Here is a 21271-nt window from a genome sequence, read left to right as displayed (position 1 = left end):
GTTCTTTTCCCACTGCCCTTATTTTCCCCAGGGAATATAATTTTTGTTTTATTTCTGTAGTGACTGCGGCCTTTTGCAAGCAAGAAGCATCTGAGAGGAAAGCTCTTGGTTTCCTTCTCTAATCTTTTAACCTTTTTTGGGTGCAAGTGAGTGTAAATCAGCATCAAGCTTCTACCATCCCATTTCAAAGTATTTTGGAACTGTGACTCAATTGAAAATAATCCATGCTGCCCATGTATTTTAACTTAGTAACGACTGGTTTCTCCACAGGTTAATATGCAGGCAACTGATGTAGTGGAAGCTGAACGGAGGTTAGAATGTGGTCAACTAAGGTTATGTTAGTTCTATCTAGATATAAATTAGTTTATTGTTATAAATTTTAATTTTTAATTATGCTAGTCTATATTACATATATGTTTCTATACCAGAGTTTACAATATCAATTTTTTCAGTCTTATGGGCTGGTTTATTACAGTATAACTGAAAATACATGTATGTATTGCATTTTGGGAAGCAAAAATTACACATAAGTAAAAGTATATTACTGTATTTCTTGGAAGCACATTTTTCCAGTGACTGTATCTGCTTTGAGATGGCTCTTGTATTATATTAACAGACTGAAATACAATTTACGATAGTGATGTATAGTAAATAATGAAGGAACCATGTCACATTTTAATTGAGCATTTTAATGTAATTGCTTCATCCAAATCAATTTATACTGATAGCAGAATACACTTTATTTTCAGTGGCTGTTTTCTAGTAAAGGGGAAACAGTAATCCACTACAAAAGACAGGATTTGCAACTTTAACATTTTAATGTTAAAAACTGTGTGGTTTATATGAAAGAGTCTAAAACATTTTATCTTCTGTCTGGCTTCATTATATCTGCCTGTGTTCCTTGTGGTCACAGATGTGTTGATAAAACTAAATATTTTGTGCTTGACCTAGTCCCCTAATGCTCATGAAGACCTGAAAACAGTTTGGGACCTGGTGTTTTTTATCAGTGACCACCAACCTGTGCTTGTAAGCTAGCCTTGTATTTTGAGCACTTCATATCTGCATTTAGTGTTGTAAGCACCAAGTGTGGGAGCTGCTTACAAGAATCATCCATCATGTGTAGATACACATACACAGAAAGTTAGAATGCATTTTATGTTTTCATGCAGTACTTTGGAATTAAAGAGATATTAAATTCCTACATTAGGCTGAAAACAAATAAAGGAAATGCATCATATTACACTAAGATGCCATTGAACTTAAGGCATTTCAACAAGTAGATAATTATATTTTAATAGAAACCTATCTAGAAAAGAGCTCAAGAAGATAAAAACCCTTCTTCATATTCTTTCCCTTTTAGAATGCTGTAAGGGGCTATCATGATAGTTTTTATACAAGCACAAAATCAGTATTAAAAGTCAATAGTACAGGAAAAGCATGTCATATATCAAAGGAACCCTATTACTTCTTACTCACCAGGAATAGCCAGTACTCCTTTTTGTCAAACATTTTTAGAAAACATTACTTTTCATGAGAGGAGGTTGCAGTATTGTGAGCCTTGGTGTACAGAAGCACATATCTATAATTGCTTGAAAAATTGCCAAAACACTTGTCTAAAAAGAAAGCTAAAAAGCTGTGTTCAAACCTTATTTAACTCTATTAATTCCAAAGAAATTACACAAGAGAGAACTTTTGGCTTACAGTCAATTTATTCATTAGAAAGCAGCATGATACAAGATATCAGCTTTTATGCACAATCCATAAACCTCATTCCAGAGCTTTTTATAATAGACAAGACAGAAGAACTCCCATGAGCCCAGTTTAAAAAGATAACATATGCCTTCACTTTGGATGTGGTGAGATTCCTGAAGAGTTTACTATGAATTGAAATGAAAATGCACATTGAAAAATACAGTGTAAAAACATAAAAACAGGTAATGTTTGACCTGAAAAAAATAATTTTAGACCATTTTTCAATAAAGCATTTGCAGTTTGCAAACTTTTTTTTTTAATGCCCATGTTTTTTAAAGCCCTCCACTATGCATTTAATGCACTGATGTTCAAAGAAACTTTTCCCATGGTCTCATGTAAAAGAAAAAATAAATTATATAACTATTTATTAAAAACCCCACAGCATCTATTTCAAAATATTGCTTTCCATTGGTAATGGAGTTTTCAATAATTAATATTTTCCTCCCAATAATTTAAATATTTATTCAGTTTATCTAACTATGAGATTGAAATGCCACTCTGGTTTACATCATTATACAATGGCTTACTTTCAACCTTTAAATTCTATTTCTATCATTAAAAGATATCAAGCTAATAGATTATTTTTTTGATCCAGTCCACAAACATGGTGACTCGAACATATACTCCTGGTCTTTCGTGAAGTGCACATTTATAGCCAAATGATGTTACACCAACCAAAAACCACTTGTTACCATCTTCAGATGTCAGAGGGCCACCTGAATCTCCCTGCAATATGAAATTCAAAAGTTAAAATTGAACAGTGTCAACTCTGAAGCAGAGACTGTTTATGATGCTTTGTTTGTGTTGATCTTTAATCGTAGAAATTGTATCCCTATATATCTTGGGCAGCAGAAGTGAGATCAATATGAATTCTTCCAAGTGGAAAAATTATTGGGATAATCCATGTCCTTTTTTTTTCTTTTTCATTTTTTTCTTTTTTTTTTTTTTAAAAAAAAAAAAAAAGGATGCGGTCTTAAGCTCTTACCAGTCTTTCAGCACAGGACTGAGTTTTAACTGATTTTTTTTTTTTTTTTTTGCTTATTACTTTTAAGTTTAGCCCTTCATCTTCCACAAAGCCTACATAAATGTGTAGGATTATTTTTCAGTTGAGTCTTTTCAGCCAAAATGTACTTTTATTTTCAGTTGCCCCAAAGTTTCAGCAGTTTTGAATTTAGAGAAAAAGATGGCAAGTCTGCCAGAAGAGGAGGCATCCTTTTCTCACACCTCCTTCTGAGTAGTTTAGCGGAGGTCACATTGCAATAGTGTGGGATACCAAATTTGATTGATCCCACAGCCTGAGTGGTGATTGAGTCAGCCATGAGTGTCTTGTTTTGATGAGGAAGAAAACAATGACTATTTTTCATTGTCTGTCAAGTTAGTTGAACCAGAATTATTGTCTTCTCACAGCCTTGTGAATGGAGTTTTACAGGAACATTCTGCAAGGATTCAGCCATTAAAATACTTCTGCCCATAACTCTAGGGCATCCACAAATGTTCAAAGGCTGTGACAGCAGCCTGAAGGCTGACGCACTATCAGGACTCACTTGTTCATCTTTCCTTGTGGTTGAATGGTCACTGATCACAACACTGGCCACTGGTACTCTGTATCAGCCTATGGTGCTGCACTGCTTTCTTTTCAGTATGAGGTTCAGAAGGCAACAAGGAAAGAGGAAAGCCACGGAGGCTGCAGGAATGGCGAAGGAAATTTGCATACACTCTTCCTTCTAGACTAAACTAGTCGAAGTCACTGCACCTGATGAAGGCTTAGGTTGTGAGTGCAAGGCAAGAAAAAATATGTGATAGTGCTTCTCATCAGACTTGAGGAGAACCAGCCAGTCTCCATGCTATAGACTTCATGTTGCTCGAAGAAAAAATATGTGACAGCCAATTCTGACCATATCCTCAAGGAGAAGCAGTGTGTTATAAGCAGATCTGGAATGGATAAAAACCAGATCCCCAGGAAGCAGCATATGTGATCAATGCAGAAAGGCAGCCTCTCCAAAATACTGTGGCATCTACTTACAGAAGGTCTCCAGTCTACAGATTCTGGGGGAAACCAACATCGCTCTCTCTCCTTTCCTGTATGAAGCATTTCTGAGACTTCAGTCCATTTGGTATTTATTTCTCTGTAGTCTGCTTTTCCCTAAGCTTGACCCTCTTTCCTTCAGGGAATGACTCATCAGTAATTATTCAAAGCTTAGTGCAGAAAATATTTATCTTCCTTCCATGGTTGTTTATGTCAACATGACACAAAATAATAGGTTTTTATCTTTTCAACTTGTATCCTGATAAAGTATTAAATGGGCAAAATACTGCGAGTAGAAATCACATTAATGGACAGCGATGGTTCTGGTTTTAATGATTAGGGGATCAGGGAGTATTTTACTCAATAATTAGATGTGGTATATGCTAGCAGTGGAAATAAGTTACTTGTATTTACCTGACAGGAATCTACTCCTCCCATGTCATATCCCGCACAGATCATATTCTCAGTAATAGTGTATTCTGGCATCTGTTGTTGGCATTTTTCATTCAAAATGAGAGGGACCTTTGCTTCTTGCAATATATCTGAAGTGGGACCTGATGAAAATACAAAGTATGTTTAGCTGCTGTAATAAATAGCGTACATCCCGCTCAGAACACTGATGGTTTTGTTCCAGTTCCAGCATGCTAGGCGTGCTACCGAGCAGCAGGAAACCCTGCCTCACTGCTGTCCTATTCAGACTTATACCCCTGTAACACAGTCACTGATTAACTGGTGCTCATTAACTGAATCCTGTCTTTCATTTGTGTAATGGGACTGAATTTGGTTATAATTAAATCAAGATTACTAAAATCAATGACTATGAACTCACAATGAGAAGATCTAAGGGATCATTAAGGGCTTAGGAGCTTGGATTGTCCAATGTTTCCTCACTATTCATTATGTAACTTTGATTATTTCAAGTTTTTTAAAAATTTCTTTTACTAATTCCTACTCAAAAATTTTAATGCAATTTTATTCTGAAAATGTAGAAACAAATGTGTACAAGCAACTGTAGAAGTGAAATGGCATATTTATCATTTCACAGAGATTTCAAATGATATGCAAACAGAACATAACATTTTACACTACAGTCAGTATGCTTGACTTCTGGGGAAAATCATTTGCACATTGTCAGAAAGACTAATCTTCCTCCTCCCCCACCCAATATCTGACAATAAGATGTACGTATTTCATGTTGAGAAAAGTAGTCATCGTAACATCTAAGGGGATGCAATAAGTTTTTTTCATAGTTTAATGATCCTAGGTATGTATATTTTCTCTAATAATTATGTTATAACTCTATTACTTTGCTTTAGAGAAAGAACAGTGGAGGAGCATAGTTCCCAAATTTTCCTATGGAGGAATACCTCTCTAAACTATTTTACCTTAGCAACCCCTGTGGAATCAGGAGCAAGCTTTCCCTCACAGCTTCATGCCTGTCATAATTTTCCAAGCAGATGACCCACCTTCATTCATAATACGACCCCAGCCAGCAACAGAGCAGTAAATTCCTGGTAAAAACTGCTGATTTTTTTCTGGTAAACAAATAGGTTGTATGTAATCTGTGAATGAGAAACAAGCAATCACTGTCAGCCTCTTCCCTGTATTCAGGGTTTTATGAAGTCACATAAGAAAATGTTCGTTAATTCACACTCACTTTTTGAGCAAGATTCCCAGGAAGTACTGGACTGGCTCCAGAATGATTAAGTTGTGAAAAATGTACAGCCACCCCATCACCCTCGTATTCTTAGCATAGTTAAGAGTTTTGCATAATAGAGTAAATCTGTTTTGTGGGAAAATAACGACTCACCTGTATATTGCACTTTGTATTGAAGGTGCATGAGAGCAATATCACTATCCTTTGTACGCTTCACATAATGAGGATTTATAACTATTTGATCAATAATTTGAACTACTGTTGCAGGCTGTGTCATATCTGATTGGTCATACAAGCCAAGAACTGCTTTCCATTGAGATGGTTTTAACTGTCTCCTAGAAGTTGCAAGGAATATTCAGAATTATGAATGATTAATGAAAGTTGTAAAAAATATGTTAGGTAAAATGCTAATCTTTAATCTCATGATAATTCATAGCATTTGCACATTTTGTCAAAATAAATAGTGTAGTGGATGTACTTACAATTTTGTGATAGTAATACTATCTTAAACATCTACACTGTAGAAATACGTGGTTCATTTTTTGTGTTAAGCTTATAATGCATTATTTATAAAGAATTAATCAGGCAGTAGTGCAGAGGAGGAAAATACATTAACTAAATTACTGTGGTTTTTTAAACACTGTGGAGAATACTGCTGACTGCCCACCAGGCAATTAATATCAGTCCCAGTTAGAAAATTGTTATGGAATATATAAAGAATAATAGGTCTAAGATGTCGCTGGAAGTGCTGCAGCTCATAGACTCAGAAAATTGCTCTCTTAATTTTTTAATCTAAATAAAAAAAAATGCCAAGACAAAATGTGACATAATCTGCATTTTTTGCTGAGCTCCACATGCTTTTTTGAGGCTGTATTTAAGTTAGGGAAATTAATTATTTGCTATTTTTAATCAACCAGTTCATAGTTTTAAAAATTGTAAAAAAATATGTTTTCAGCCTGATTGTTGTACTGAATTGGTTTCTGCTGATCTTTTGGTTTGACATCAAGAGGTTATCTGGTTCTAAACTATGAGCATTTCAGTTAAATGTTCAGAATTAAGGTGTGAAACTGCAAGCTCCCACTTAGGAACATTCCAGCAAAGTCAAGATGATAAAATTTAAGAGATTTAAGTGAAAATAAAAACGTGATTTAAGTGAAAAGGAAGTACCAAGACAGGTGTGGATTTGTTGTATGAGAACTAAGATGGCTTAGTCCTTCTCATTTCAGTGTCTTTGTGTGGAATATAGCTCCATTACTGTATTGGCATAGTCTCCACTGCCTTACTACTTAGCTATTTATAACGAAAGTTCTACTGTAATTTTGAATATTAATAGATTTTTTTTTTGCCATTCCAGTTTCTTCTTCTTGCCATTCCAAGTTTTCTACAAGACTTGGTTTTATTACAGATGTTATGGAAACAAACACTAGAAAATATTTAAATATGCATAATTTCTTTGAATGGTACAAATAACACCATGTAGAGGATAGCTACTATTGCCTAATCAATGCACATAAATCTAGATTCATTCCAATGATGAACAGTAAATCTTGATCAATTTATGGTAATATACAGGAGGAACAGGCAACACTGAGTTTACCTTTATGAGGTATGATGTCATCCTTTATACCACTGGCAGAGATTCAACTAATTAATGGAGGCCCACATTAATTATGGGTTAAGTGCAAATGCTCAGTGCTAATACCATATATTTAAAGTGCAATTCTTCATTGTTCATAAAATGGTGCTTAGTTTCTGTGATTCTCTGCTTTAAAGTAAGAACTGAGGGTTTACCAGAATGTAAAGGAGCCTTTAGCTGAGCCCACAAGTGGTTCAAATCTTAGTAATTAAACAGTGAGCTGGCTGTCAATTTTTTGTATCAGTGTCATAAATTATTTGTAATCTGATGCATCCTTCATGAAACTGCATATAAACCAAGTGTTTCATCATCATTAAAATAAAAAAGACATGGCATGGATGTCATATGGCTATCTTAGCTGGTTGCAAAGATGCCCTGGAGTCAGTGGAGAGAGAGGTACTTGTGAATTTATATTAACTTCATATAACAGCAAACATCTAGAAACCCTCTAAAAAGTGCCACTCCCCAGTGATTTCCTTTGAAAGTGTGTTTTGCTCTATCTGGAACTGATCGATGGCTCAGGTCATGCTTCAGCCCAGCTTTACTGATTGATGACTGTCCACCATTTGGACACTTGTATGTTGTGGGATTGTCAGAATGTGTGAGCTTGTGAACATTACCCATATACACAGTGTGCTGCTGTCACCAGCCATTCATCACTGACAAGAGAGGCTCCACAAATGGGTCTGGAATTAAAATGGAGTGAAACTATCCAAGGCCAAGTCCCTCTTCTGGCATCACTTCCACCTACAATCCTTGTTCCATTGTTCTGAGTTACTAGTTGTTTTCCACAAGCTAAAAAAAAATAAAATAAAAAAAATAAAATAGATTTGTAGATTTTTAGGGGGATATAGCATGTTTTATTAGACTAGTGAATATTCTTAGAAAAAATAGGCTTTGTAGTAGTATCCGAACTGCTATTCAAAAATACTGTTATTGTGGATTAAAGTTTGGTGGTTTATAGCTGAAATCAAGATGCGACTTTATAACTTAGATTTAGATATGTTCTTCCTCAGACCTTCTGGATTTTTTATATATGTGTTTTCAGTATAGACCCATCTCTAGTGTATACTTAACTCTGAAAACAAGTGAAGACTGTAACTTTTCCTGTGTTTATGTGATTAGAAGTATAGCTTTTACAGTCCATTCCCTAACCTTTCAATTCAAGCTATAAACATTAGGCTTTATGGACTGAACAATTTGATTTCTGTGTGAAATATTCCCAGGGTATGTGTACTTACATTTTATATTACATTGCAGATGAACCACCAGGTTGTTCAGACAGTGTTCTCTAGAATGAAAATGCAATTAATCATGAGTATCTACACACCAGATACCTCTAAGTGACTGTCAAATATATACACACACATATATAGAAGTGTATATAAGCATATATATATACTTAAATATATAAGTACATTAGATTATCAGTATCAAATGGTTAAATTGTCCAACAAAATTTAATTAGATATTTATTATAAATACACAACATTATATTATATATAATACTAGTTATACACATTCCTCTTCAATGAACACTTAACTTGTGTTATGTTGCAGAAATAAAAGTAGACTCCCCTTGAATTTTAAGGAAATGAGTCATCTGTCTGTGACAGATTCTCAACAAAATTGTAACTGCATATGCTATTTTTTCTACCTTCTGAGATGTTTTCAATACCTTACCACTAGAGATCAGTGTGACCAAAGAATTCAAGAGCCTAGTTTGATATGACTGTATTTTTTTACCAGTTACAATGCACTCTAAAATATATAGCTGCATATACAGGATTAGAAATTATTTAGCAGAGATATAAAGCCAGAGCCTGAAGAGCACATGACCACAGATCAAAACTACTAAGCATTTCTGGTACCCAGAGGTTTTAAGATTATCTTCATAGCTGGTAATGAATCTGAACACTTGGGACAGTGTGTGTGTTTGCAATTTAAATCTGATACATGCAGAAATATATCAGAGAGGGGAAAAAAAATCTGCCAATGGTTAGTTTGCAGTATGCATTTCCACATAATTTAAAAATAAAAAAAGGGAAGGATACTTTAAACATGAAACGGTATTATGTATCCCTCACTCTGCTCTAAAATTTGGTATCTGTTGTGAGGGAAATAATGCATGATGTGACCCAGCATTTTCGCAATGGCAGAGTGGTGCAAGGGCAAGTGGGAACTGTAACCACCCCCCACCTCCCCAGTTAGGTTTTCACTACAGAGCAAGTAAGAATGAGACATGCCTCCAGCCCTGAATATTCTCACATAGCCATTTTCCACTTCAAGATAGATAATTTTAAATCTGTAATTTAAAAACTGAAAACCAAAATTTGTATTCAAATCTGTATTGACTTCATAAAGGTGTGCCTTGGTAGTGAGGCAAACACAAGGAAGTCAACCAGAAATGCATAAACCTGCAGGAAACCATTTTCTGCATAAATTTCATGGCAACTAAATACTCTTGACCAAGCTCCCTCCATAGGAGGTGGGCAATGGTACTATATATTAGCTCCTTTATCCAATCCTACCTTCCTTTTAGGTAGATTTATAAACTAGTCAAACTAACATCCAACATGACAGATTTGTCCCCTTTTTTTTTCATTGAAGCAGGGAGTTGCATGTAATGAGAGTCTTTGTCCCACCACTAGTACCTACTGATTGCTTTAGTAGAAATTACTTCATGGGCTTCTACTTTTTCTTTCTGAACCTAGCTGCCAGTATGAAAACCACTTCCTTGCCTGCACTTCAATTCACCAGTCCTCAGTTGCCTCTTGGTCAGCACAGGAGAGTCCAAAAGGCAACAGAGGCATTGCATGTGCTGAATACCCATCCTGTGTGCTTCTCTGAGTCGCATCTATGAAGCAGCATGCCGGGAAGAAATGTGGAGTGGTTGAGACGTCTGTAAATATGATCTTCACTTAGGACTAGCAAAAGCAATTATGCCTGTGGAATCTCCTCACATATATATTCAAGGCAGGATTTTGCCCTGTTACAAAGCTATCCTGCCAAGAAATACATTACCTAAGGGCATCGGAGAACAGCTTCGCTGTCTCTGCCACCACAGCTTTCAAGTCCTATGATATGCACCCTCTTTTGCTTCTATGGTAGTTACGCTTGAATAAAGACCAAAGACAATGTGAGAAATACAATTTATAATTTGATTACCAGTTAATGAATTTGGTGTTTTTTTTTTTTTAATTATCAAATCTGTGTCATCTTTCTATTATTCATTATATGTACCAAAAAAGTGTGCAAATGTGTAATGGTGTCACCCTGTGAAACGATTCCTATCAGCTGTCCAGATGAAACATGGTAGAAGATACCTATTTCTTCAGCAGATATACAACTAAGATAAATGAACTTATTCCATTTCCTCCTGCATTAATCACTTTCTAGTGTTTAATAGATATTAACAGAAGACATCTTTAAATCATTACTCTTTAAGATCTCTTGTGGCAATGCTGGTTTAGATATCCACTCAAGAAAAAAGAAAAATAGCTTGCAATGATATTCCATTAGTTTAAGATACTTTCATTACCAATGAGAATGACAAATGTTTGGGATCAGCAGCGTAAGATTAAACCATAAAATGTATTTTTTTTTTTTTACTGTAGATAAAATACAGCATGGCAAATTATGAATTAATTCCTACTTTGTTACTATGTGGTATGTTTATGAAGGAAACGTAAAAGAATGTGGACTCGCTGTATTCAACATGGTTTCAGCATTTAAAGCAATTAGACAGTAATTTTCTGCCTTAGTGCTTTTGGTAGGATTGCAGAAAAATGTGTATAATAACCCTTCTTATAAGTAGAAAGATAATACTTGAAGTCATATATATATATTATTTGATCATAGCAAGCCTTTCTCCTTTTGGAGCTGTACTGTAAATCCCAGAATTACCTGAGAATATAATACTGTGCTAAAGTTAAATTTTTATGTAATCTGCAAGAAACTTTACCAGAGTATAGGACCCTTCAGAATCACTTCAGCTGTTATTTGGACTGAGAAATATTAGAATATAATTGAATGTATGCCAAGGATCATCTCATCTAATGATTCACTTCTAAACGTGGAGACAAATCCAGAAGTCATTTTTGAGAGGGAATGATTTTTCTAAATATAGATATCTGTATGTGGGTTGCTTACTTTAGTAATTAGTCCTAAGTCTGTATTAATAAAGTCAATGGTTTACAGAAATTCACTCATCATATTTCAAGACATCACCTTCATGGATCACACTTTGGAGTGCTTATTTTTATGTTGACTACACAGAGAACCTAGTGTGATAACCACTATGTAACTATGGGTGAATGCCATTCCAATTCTTCTACTATATTACGTATTCATAATTAAAGATTTCTAGATAAGAAATGTTTTGTAAAAATAGCATTATTTATCGTTTCTAAAGTAAATTTATGAAGACTTCATTTAAGATTGTCCTGAATGCTAGCTAAAAATGTAGCAAGTGTCTCCTTTTAAATTTACGATAGATGGACAAGAATGGAAGGGGGAAGAGTGAGTTGCCCAGTGTTACACAGAATTCTGGGTATGTTTATAGTCCAGACTTCATATAGAATCATGTTACCTCTCAGATAAACTTGAGCTAGAAATTAGTGTAGAAATGATCACCACCATACTTTATTCTTTGTATGAGGAAGAAACCTCCATCTACCCACCTTTTTGTAAATATTAGGCTGTGGTTCACTGTTGTGGTGATGTTGACAAATGGGCCATCTCCAGTGAATAGTACAGTTGATGACATATTTGCATCCCTGGAAGGAAAAGACACACGTGCATAGTTGTAGGTATTTTTTTCCTGTTTCACCAGTGGAGGAATGTTTGAGAAATGATTATGGTGGTTGAATAAACTGCATCATTTTATTCCTGAAATAATTACTATTTATCAGTTGATATTTGAGGCTTGAACTCACATGAATTAAAATGCAACTCACCTACTTTCACTCTTACATCTTACTCTAAGATTTATAATACTACAATAATATTGAAAAAGACAGAAATTAATTATTTTAATAGCATAAAAGATCAATTTCTGTTTTTCTGTGTAACAATGAAGGGTTTGCAGTACCAATTTTTAAATATATGGATCTAAAACTTAGCATGCAAAATGGAACCGTAATAGATGAACCTTGGAAGATCACAGTTTTGCTTTTTTGAGGGGAGATAATTACATTGATACTATACTTCTGTGCCTAAAGAAGAAATGAAACTCTATTTTATATCATGAAGAACCTAATGGAATAAATGCCACCTTCCTTAGAAATTAGTTCCACCTTGTAGATCTGTTCAAATCAAAATACCTGTTTGTGGAGTAGAGTCAAGGGTGTCATGTTTGCTATTGAACAGGACAATTCCTCTGAAGTGGGGTATATTCCTCAACTAACTGTTTTTTTGTAATTATGGCCTTTTGAACACCAAGAATTCTGTGTGTTATCAGTGAGATAAATTGTTTTAATGTTTACAACCCATATCCAGATTTACTTTATAACCCATTATGCACCATATATTTTGTGATACTGCATATGACCAGCTTGGAACATACACTCAAGAAACATATTTGCTTTCTCTTGAGGAAGCATGGGGAAAAAAGATAGCTGTGGTCAGACTACATAATTTTTTGAGGGGTGACAATGTACTCCCATCTGACCCTTTAGCCATACATTATCTCAGGTGCAAGAGGAGAACAATTTGTGCAGGTTTAATACACAGGGAGCACCTGTGTAGAAGGAAGCACCATCTCTTCTCTTCAAGTGCAGTAAATCTCATTCTCCTGGGAAGTCTAGAATCATCCTGCAAATTTGCTGTGTATGGAGAGTAAGACCGGCCATAGGAGAAAGGGGTTCAATAGCTCTGCTGTGCCACTAGGACAGCTGCATGACCTACCCTACTGAAAAAGTAATTACTGCAGCATTTCTCAACCTGGAAATGATCAAGTCCTTAATGCTGTCTCTAGATAGATAGGTAGATAGTGTCTGTACACTCTAGTTCACAGACTTTTATATTGATAAAACACTAGTACACTAATACGTATTTCAGAAATTACCCCAGAACCCTGACTTGACCTGTTAGATGGTCTGGGAGAGTAGTGAAGTGCCAACCCAGGTAGGTAAAGTCAAATTATACAATGAAGAACAAGTGAGACCAGTCTAATCACTGAACTACTGTAAGTACAAATGTGTGAAAAAGGCACTAAATCGTTTCTTTAAAAAGAGTGGGCCAGGAGCTTTTACCAATGTAAAAAATAAACATGTCAGGAAAAGCTTAAGAGTATGTACATTTATGAATATCACTGGCTTACATTTTACATGGCACATTATACCAGGAAACTTCAAATGAATGCATGTGTGCTTTACTAGATTACTCTAACAGACTCTGTCATAGGGCAAACACTATAAACCTTCCAAGTCAAAGCTTCCACCAACCTCATAATACTCATGAAGATCTCTTGTCTCACCTCAGTATCTTTCTTGGCCTTTTTCAGCAAAGACTGAGCAAACTATTTCCCACTGCTCTGCTGAAATTCCTGGATTACAGTTTGGCACTTCTCTGAGCTTCTCTGTAACCACAGGAGCTTTATTAAGCTTTTGGAAATAAAATCTAAGCCCTTTTTTGAGAAAGATGTTGATAATTTCATTTAGTTATTTAGTGCACTGAAGCACACACAACTGGAAATCTCCAAGCCTTTTATTGGTAAATGATGAGGATTAAGCATTCCTGTAAGTATAAGAAATCTTGTACTTTTTTTCCTGGAGATATTCAGTTTAGTAACAGGAATATAGTCTCTTCTGCAGGTCCCCAAATGCAGTGCCACAGGTCTCTAATTTCTGTTTTGGAAGATGATCTTTTAGAAATCTTTCAGGTTGTGACAAAAATGCTCTTTAAGAGGCTAACCTAGGTGTTAAGTAACTCTCAATCTATTCAACATGTTCACCAGGCAAAACTTTCAGAAAAACTTATTATGCACAGATGTAAAGAGATATCTGTGCAGTGAATTCCTCAGATATTATTGGTTCTCATGTACCTAAATACTCTATGGATCACTATGACTTCAGCCTTTCTGTTTCGTAAGTGCTCAGTAACGATAAGCAGTTACAAATGTTGTGAAAGATTCACATTAAGTGGTACCATGCTGAAAAAAAAAAATCAGAATAAGGATAGAAAGAAGTATGATTGATAGCTCCAGTTCTTTTCCCTGTTTAAAAAAACCCAACAAACCAACTATTTTCTTATTTGAAGAAAATATGTTCACACATTTTGCAATTAATTGTTTAGTTCTCAGGCTGTGGAATGTTTGCAGTTTGTTTAATTTTTGTTTGAGACACAGGGCAGTGTTTCTTTTTCATCCACTGATTTTTCTGACAGAAAAACAAACAATGAAGAATAGTAGTAAATTAGAAACAGGGAACATTTTCTTGGGCATAAAACCGCTTTGGTCTTGTGAATTTATGTGAAGAGCTGCTGTTTTCTAAATGCTTGTGTGCACACAATTTTATATATGAAAATTTGAAGATGATAAATAAAAGTAACCTCTCTATACTTTCTGGATTTGAAATGAAGCTTCTTAAGCAATGGGTTTAAGCAGTGTCTGATCCGAAGTGAAGCTGTGGACCTACAAAGCCAAAAAAAATCATTGAGATTCCTCCTGTGGCTTTCAGGTCAAAGTGCATATTATTACTTGGTGACAACTGTCGGGAAATTAATTCTATCACCAGATTATTAGGAATGTCCTAATTCTGGTTCTTAATGCTGAAAACATTGAGAACCAGGTTCTTACATCCAGCATATGACACTCATTGGCTCTACAGAAGAGTAAGATCATGCTCTCTGTTTATTATGCTAACTTACCCATCAGAACACAATTTTTTTTTTTATAAATTTTTGGGGATCGTTTCCACCCCTTTCAGGCTATATGTTACATTCTTAGCACACTGGAGAACCTAGGTCTGACATTCAAAGACAGGATTTTCTGAGGTGTCTCCAGGAGCTAGGCATGTAGCTACTACTGACCATTCATTTGTGGGGAGGATGAAAACCTAACTGACCTGGAAATCTCAACTCCAATGACCTCATTTCCTTCTCAAGAATTTTGCGCATTTATGAAGAAAATACACTGCAGGGTTGAGAGTGAGGCTTAAAATCTCAGCCCTTGTTAGACTTCTGGGTATGGCAAAATTGCAGTCTGTCCCCATTCCTGCATGCAATTCAGTGAAGACCCAGATGGCTCTGCTCCCAGAGAAACAAGAACGTTTCACACCCGACTAGTAGAATGTTGAAAAGCTCAATGTTGGTTCAAGGAAAAGTGATGCTAACAATAATCGTGTTTTAACAGTGTTGTCAGATGCACACAGTTGCAAGTGCAAGCTGAGCAAAGGGTCTTGTTCAGGTTTCTCAAGTGCATCAATTTGTGCACCTTGCACTCCAGACTCATTAAGAATATTTGTAAATTATTTACGTAAGCTATATTTTGTAGATGAACGCATAAGCATGCCTGCAGATTTGCTTCCTGTTTGGCACACATCACAAATGTGACAGTCACAGATTTGAAAAACGGAGGCAAAAAGATTCACATTTGTGTTTTATTAGAATCTGCATGGAACATTGCACTTTCTAGCCCTGCTACATGAATAATTGGGATATGCTACAGGACTCCTATAATTTCAGTTCTTTTCATAAATTAAACAGTAAATGAGATTAACAAATATATAAGCATTAACAGCAAAAGTAAATTGTTCCAGATGAACCTTAGCCTCTTTCTCTAATGAAGCATGATTCTAGGTAATTATTCAGTATGGGAGCATGAGCTATAGCTTACTCAAGACCTGTTGTTACAAACATCTGTTAGTAACAAAATTGCTACAGGGGGATTCATGGAAGGCAGAAATAGCATAATGCTTACAGGAGTTAAATATATGTATATACATATGAGTATTTTATCCTATTCTGTAGGATCAGTAACAGCAGTAGCACCCAGGATATGAGAATGTGATGCAATTCAGGTTTAAAAATATTTTTTCTTGACAATGGGAATATGTAATAAACTAAGAAACGGAATTAAAAAGATGTAACTAGGGAATGTAATAGGATTATTTTTAGCAAGTATATCCAACTAGTTTATATAGACAAACTGAAGTGTACTGCCACAGAATGTTCTGGAGACAAAAGCAGAAGTAATTTTTAAAAGGTAACAGAAAGTACCATGGAAGACAAAGTTCACTGAAGCCTATCAAAAATTAAAAATGTAAATTAAACTAGTAGACCACAAAATGACTAGTGTCCAGAAGTTATAGAGGGAAAGGAGGCAGGGCAGGTGGAGAAAGAATCAGAGGAAGAAGGCTACTGGCTACTGTAAAGGACAAGGTATTTGACTAGAAGAACATTTAGTCATCATTTGCATGTTCTTATATGCATGCATAAATGAGTTAACTACACACATAAATTACAATCAGGATTTGTGCATACAGTTATCTGATATTTATGTAAATGCAGTACTTACTCAAAGGGAAAAAAGTAAAAATAAAAAAAAACAAATCCAGCACACATTCATCCAATGACTAAAAGTATTTTCAAATAACACTTGGATATTTTTCTAAGTCCCCTTAACTCTGTGATTTCTACAATTAATTTATCAGAAGGACATTGGCAGACATCCTACTTTGGTTAGAGACCAACATAATGAATTGCAGCCTTAGAATTTAATTTGATTATTACTTGGATAAGTGACATTCCCTAAAAACCTCAGCACTGTAGGAAAGCTATTTATTATTCGGTGAATGGCAGTGAAGTTGCATACAGTGTAAGTAAGGCCAGAATTTAGGCTATTAATTTTACCATAGATTGAAAAATACAACACTTCTGCACTCAAACCTCCCCACCTTTTCCCTGGAAATTCTGCTAAACAGTGACTGACGCCAAATGTATTTTTTCAGTCATATACTTCCCTCCTCTCTCCCCCTTCTAAGTGTACCTCAAGAGAAATAGTTTCCTCACCCAATAGCTCAGGTCTAATGATAGGTATGAAATGGACTGGGAACCCAATAGCAGAATAGCCAGGTGATTATCTGGAATTTACTTGAAATGAACATTAGTATGATAACAGAGCAGCCAAGGCTGCCGTTTGCTCCAGCTTTATTCTTGAGCCATCCTTATAAAAGTTAAGATGTAAATGGTGACATAAAGCGACAAAAGACTAATACCTCCACATCAGTCTCTCATTATTCTCCATTATGTATCCACATGCCTAATCTGCTATATTCAGTCATCAGTCCTGTAATGAATGCCATCAAAACAGGGTCTGTAACACTTACAAATTTGTTGGCACACCAAGCACTTCACTTGCCACAGAAAAATACTTTTGCCCTTTTTTTTGATGGTAAAGACACCAGTAAAATGATGAGGAAAACACCAATATACAGATTCAACAAACCTGCAAACAAGTTACAAGGACAATAAATGTTTTTCACTCACTCTAACCCCAGTAGCTGGCAAACACTGTCTGAAGTCTGTTCATTCCAGTCATCTGCACATGCCAGGTGCCACGTCTTCCCAATTCTTGCCTGTACCAGCCCTTCAGTGCTTAGAGAACCATTAAGCAATCTCACTGTAGACCAAACCAAAAACAGAAGCATTTTAGATAGGTGGCAAACCACATTCCCCACCACTCCAAGCAAACAGAACTGTTATATTAACAGACACAGTATTGGCAGCAAAGACCAAAAAAATGTTAAAATAAGTTACAGTGGTAATAAACCCAGCATCTCCAGGATGTTGTGTTCCCACAGGAAGGAAATGTTATTGTCATCTCCTTCTATATTTCTGCCTCAGGAAAGTTTCATAGCCTGTATTTTGCAAATGTCTCATGAATAGACAATGAACAGTATATTTTCCATCAGCTCTAACCAATGTTTTTCCTTAGCCAGCAATATATAATTTCCAGACACTATGTGAAGCTTTAGCTCAGTAACACTGACTGGAAATAAGGTTAAAACCAGAGCTGACAGAAAAATTGGATCTTCCAGTTCCAATTGCCATGAGAATTTTCACTGTTTTCATTGCATCTTTAGTTAAAACACACACACAAAAAAATCAAATCTCCCTGAAAACCAATCTTCCTATCAAAACTTCTCCCCAAACAAAATATTCAGAAATAAAATTCAGAAACTCATTAACTATTTGGTGAAAAATCTTATGCTATTGGCATAGTAAGGAAGGAAGTTGGACCATAAGGTTTAAGAAGGTCAACAGAATCCCACATATGTCTCAGGAGCTACAAGCTGCATTTCAGGCAAAGGACAGTTATTGCTAGCATAAAGTAGGGGAAAATATATAATGCATTTGAAATTTACTGGTTGCCAAAATAATTATTATAAAAAATTTTAGTTGTCCAGAAAACATTTTTCCACCAAAATGTTTCCAGAAAAAAAGTAAAGCATACATACTATAGCAAAAAAGAAAAAAAAGAAAAAAAGAAGAAAAAAAAGATTTTTAGGAATCCCTTTTTGACACCTAGAGTGCATGAATGAAAGAAGTGATATACAGTGATAAACTAATGATAAACCTCAGTCAAGAGAAATATTTGAGCAGTCTTGAAAAATCAAATTGTTTGTATTGTGAGATTTCTCCAAATTACTTTTGACATTTCTCCTCTCTTCTACTTGTACTATAATTTCTTTTCCTTTCTCCTCATCAGATCCATGTTCTCCAAATATATTGTTGGTAAGGAATAAACCACTGAGCACTTAAAAACTGCTTAATTAAAATGTCATATATTTTAGAATTCTGCAAAGGAGAAGGTATCCTATGCCTTTTCAGTCCACAAGAAGTTTCAGAAATTGAACTATTTGAAAATGACAGTTTGGCTAGTTCAAATTGCCACTTCTGATAAGAAATTGAAATTGGTTTCAGGAAAATGGGCAAGACTTTTGGACACTGGAAAGACTCAATGTGAGGATGTCTAATTGAATTTCCATTTTATTTAAAGGCTTAGATTGATTCAGCCTATGTTTGGATTAAATGGGTTTTTGGAAACAAGTTCTTTAATGTGGAGTAATTTTTTATGAAGTAATAGACAATCTATGGAAGAATAAATCTTTGGGAAAATGTACGTCATGTTAATGTAGGTGATGGTTATCTTGTTCAGATGTTCTTTAGCAAGGACTGGAAAAACCCATTCAAGTCCACTTTGCTTAAGAAGAAACTAAAGTGCATTTTATTCTATGCATTTTAAAGGAAGAATATGTTTGCAACAAAATAGTTAATTGCACTAATGTGAAGACTGAATCTGTGCCTTCAGACATATATATGTATACATATAGTTATATATGACACATACGCAGACAGACATATATATCTGCATGAAAAAGATGTTGAAATCAATGAGAACTGCCAGCACACATCCAAGGACATATCTGATCCCTAGCAGTCCTCTTCAAAACAAAAGAAAATTATGTTGTACTGAGCTTAAAAGCCCACTTTTAACTTTTCCATTAGTGCTCCATAATAGACTGTCAGAAACAGCAATTTAATTTCTGTGCTAGGCCCAACATGATTTAAACATTAGTTTTACATTTACATTATTGTTTAGAGAATGCTATTTCCATGTTACGTGAAATGAAGCCAAATACTGTAAACCTACATTTTGGAAAGTACCATTTTACCAGAGGAATAAGCAACAGCAGCTTTTGGTCTCCTGGTAGGAGCATGCACATCCACTATGAGCAATGGATGCTGCTTTTGCAGCTGTGCAATTCTGCCACCCTAAGGCAATGCCTCCACAAGCTGGAATCCAGGCAGGCTGCAGGGTGCCATGTGCTGCAGTTTGGCTTCACACCCACAAAACTATCTAGGAGTTTCCAACAAGAAGATTCTTATACTCTACTCTGCACTGCAGAATGTATACTGCTGTGAGAATCAAATTAATTACAGCAAAATGTGATAGAATTTGGGAATACGAAATGGATACAGAAGGAAAGCAGGTAATGAATTTCCATTTAATTTTGAGGCCATTATAAGCAGCCACCGTTTTAAGCATAGAGGAACTTCCTACCTTTTCCAGAGGTCTTCACCACCTCACATATGCTATCTCAGAAAAGTGACTTTGTTGTTTGGCCCTGAGAGACTCTAAGAGATACTGCTGTGTAAGTTGGCATGGGCTGCACACAGCTGCAGTAGTTTATGCTAGCTGAGGTTTTGTGGCCATTCTCCTAGGTAATTGCTGCCCAATATGCATGTATTACTTCTCTTTGTATGAAGGAAACCTTACTGCACTTTGCTTCATCAGAGCCGTCTTCGCACTGAGGTAGGTTGTCACAAAGGTTGTGCAATGGTATACAATCCCCACTACCACACTGATGCTCATCAACTGCACAAGCTCCTGAAGGAAAAAAGGAAAGGAAAACAAATCTGTAATTATGAGGAAGGTTGATATTCACTGGAGATCATACAGTTCACCTGAAAGAAAAGTTGAGTGGATAGTATGCAGAACCCTTCATTTCCTTTTCTTTCCTATCCATCTCTTTTTCAAAATAAAGATTATTTTCAGATAAATAGAAGCCAATTAAGAATGAAGTCTGTGATTTTATACCTTGTAGTTTCTGCTATAGTTAGCATTGCTTGTTTACTAGTGTTCTTCTGTTACATGTAATAAACTTTGGAGTCAAATCCTGATTAAATCCTGTCAAAAGTGGCTAATGATTCCAAGTTTCAGATGTTCAGCACTTTCACAAAAGTTTAGAGACCTTAAAGTATGTCAAGTCAAGCATAGTAGTAAAGAATCACTGAAAGGCAAGAGTCTCCTTTCGAAAGCTATCTTGGAGGAAAAGGGGAAGAGACAAAAGTAACAGAAATTTCAGTATCAGTTCTGTGACAGAAGCAGATCAGATAGAGAGCAAATATAAAGTTATAATTCTTTCTATGGCCAAAGTGTATTTTTAATGGCACTGTTCTATATATTTGGGAAAAATATACACTCATAAACTCAAATTCTATAGAAAATTTGTTTATTTTCTTTATTTTATCTTCCTGGAGTTACTGACTGAAGCATTTAATTATCTAAAAGTCTCATTTAAGGCAAGATAATTGCTTTGCTTTTGAACTTTTAATATTTATACAAAATGATTTATTTGTTAGTCAGTAAGGCCTGTTGTACAATATGGAATCAAAAGAATATGGTCTATAAAAG

The 21271-nt window shown here is 35.3% G+C and overlaps 1 protein-coding gene across 1 annotated transcript in view; it reads right to left on the bottom strand.

Annotated features, from left to right (window-relative positions):
• Positions 1 to 2322: 2322 nt before the first annotated feature.
• The window catches only part of TMPRSS15 (transmembrane serine protease 15), a 56728-nt gene continuing 37779 nt past the window's right edge, over positions 2323 to 21271 (bottom strand). Inside the window, exons 20-28 of the mRNA XM_040584306.1 lie at positions 20354 to 20464; positions 17560 to 17692; positions 11754 to 11849; positions 8313 to 8362; positions 7692 to 7866; positions 5589 to 5770; positions 5245 to 5340; positions 4193 to 4332; positions 2323 to 2478 (exon numbers count right to left, since the gene is read on the bottom strand). Of these exons, the coding sequence (XP_040440240.1) occupies positions 2323 to 2478; positions 4193 to 4332; positions 5245 to 5340; positions 5589 to 5770; positions 7692 to 7866; positions 8313 to 8362; positions 11754 to 11849; positions 17560 to 17692; positions 20354 to 20464 (1139 nt within the window). The remainder of the gene's footprint in view (positions 2479 to 4192; positions 4333 to 5244; positions 5341 to 5588; positions 5771 to 7691; positions 7867 to 8312; positions 8363 to 11753; positions 11850 to 17559; positions 17693 to 20353; positions 20465 to 21271) is intronic.

Source organism: Falco naumanni, chromosome 2 (genome assembly GCF_017639655.2).
Source record: "Falco naumanni isolate bFalNau1 chromosome 2, bFalNau1.pat, whole genome shotgun sequence".
Lineage (NCBI taxonomy): Eukaryota > Metazoa > Chordata > Aves > Falconiformes > Falconidae > Falco > Falco naumanni.
The sequence above is the reverse complement of the archived record's forward strand: the minus strand, read 5'-3'. Positions and strand labels throughout refer to the sequence as shown.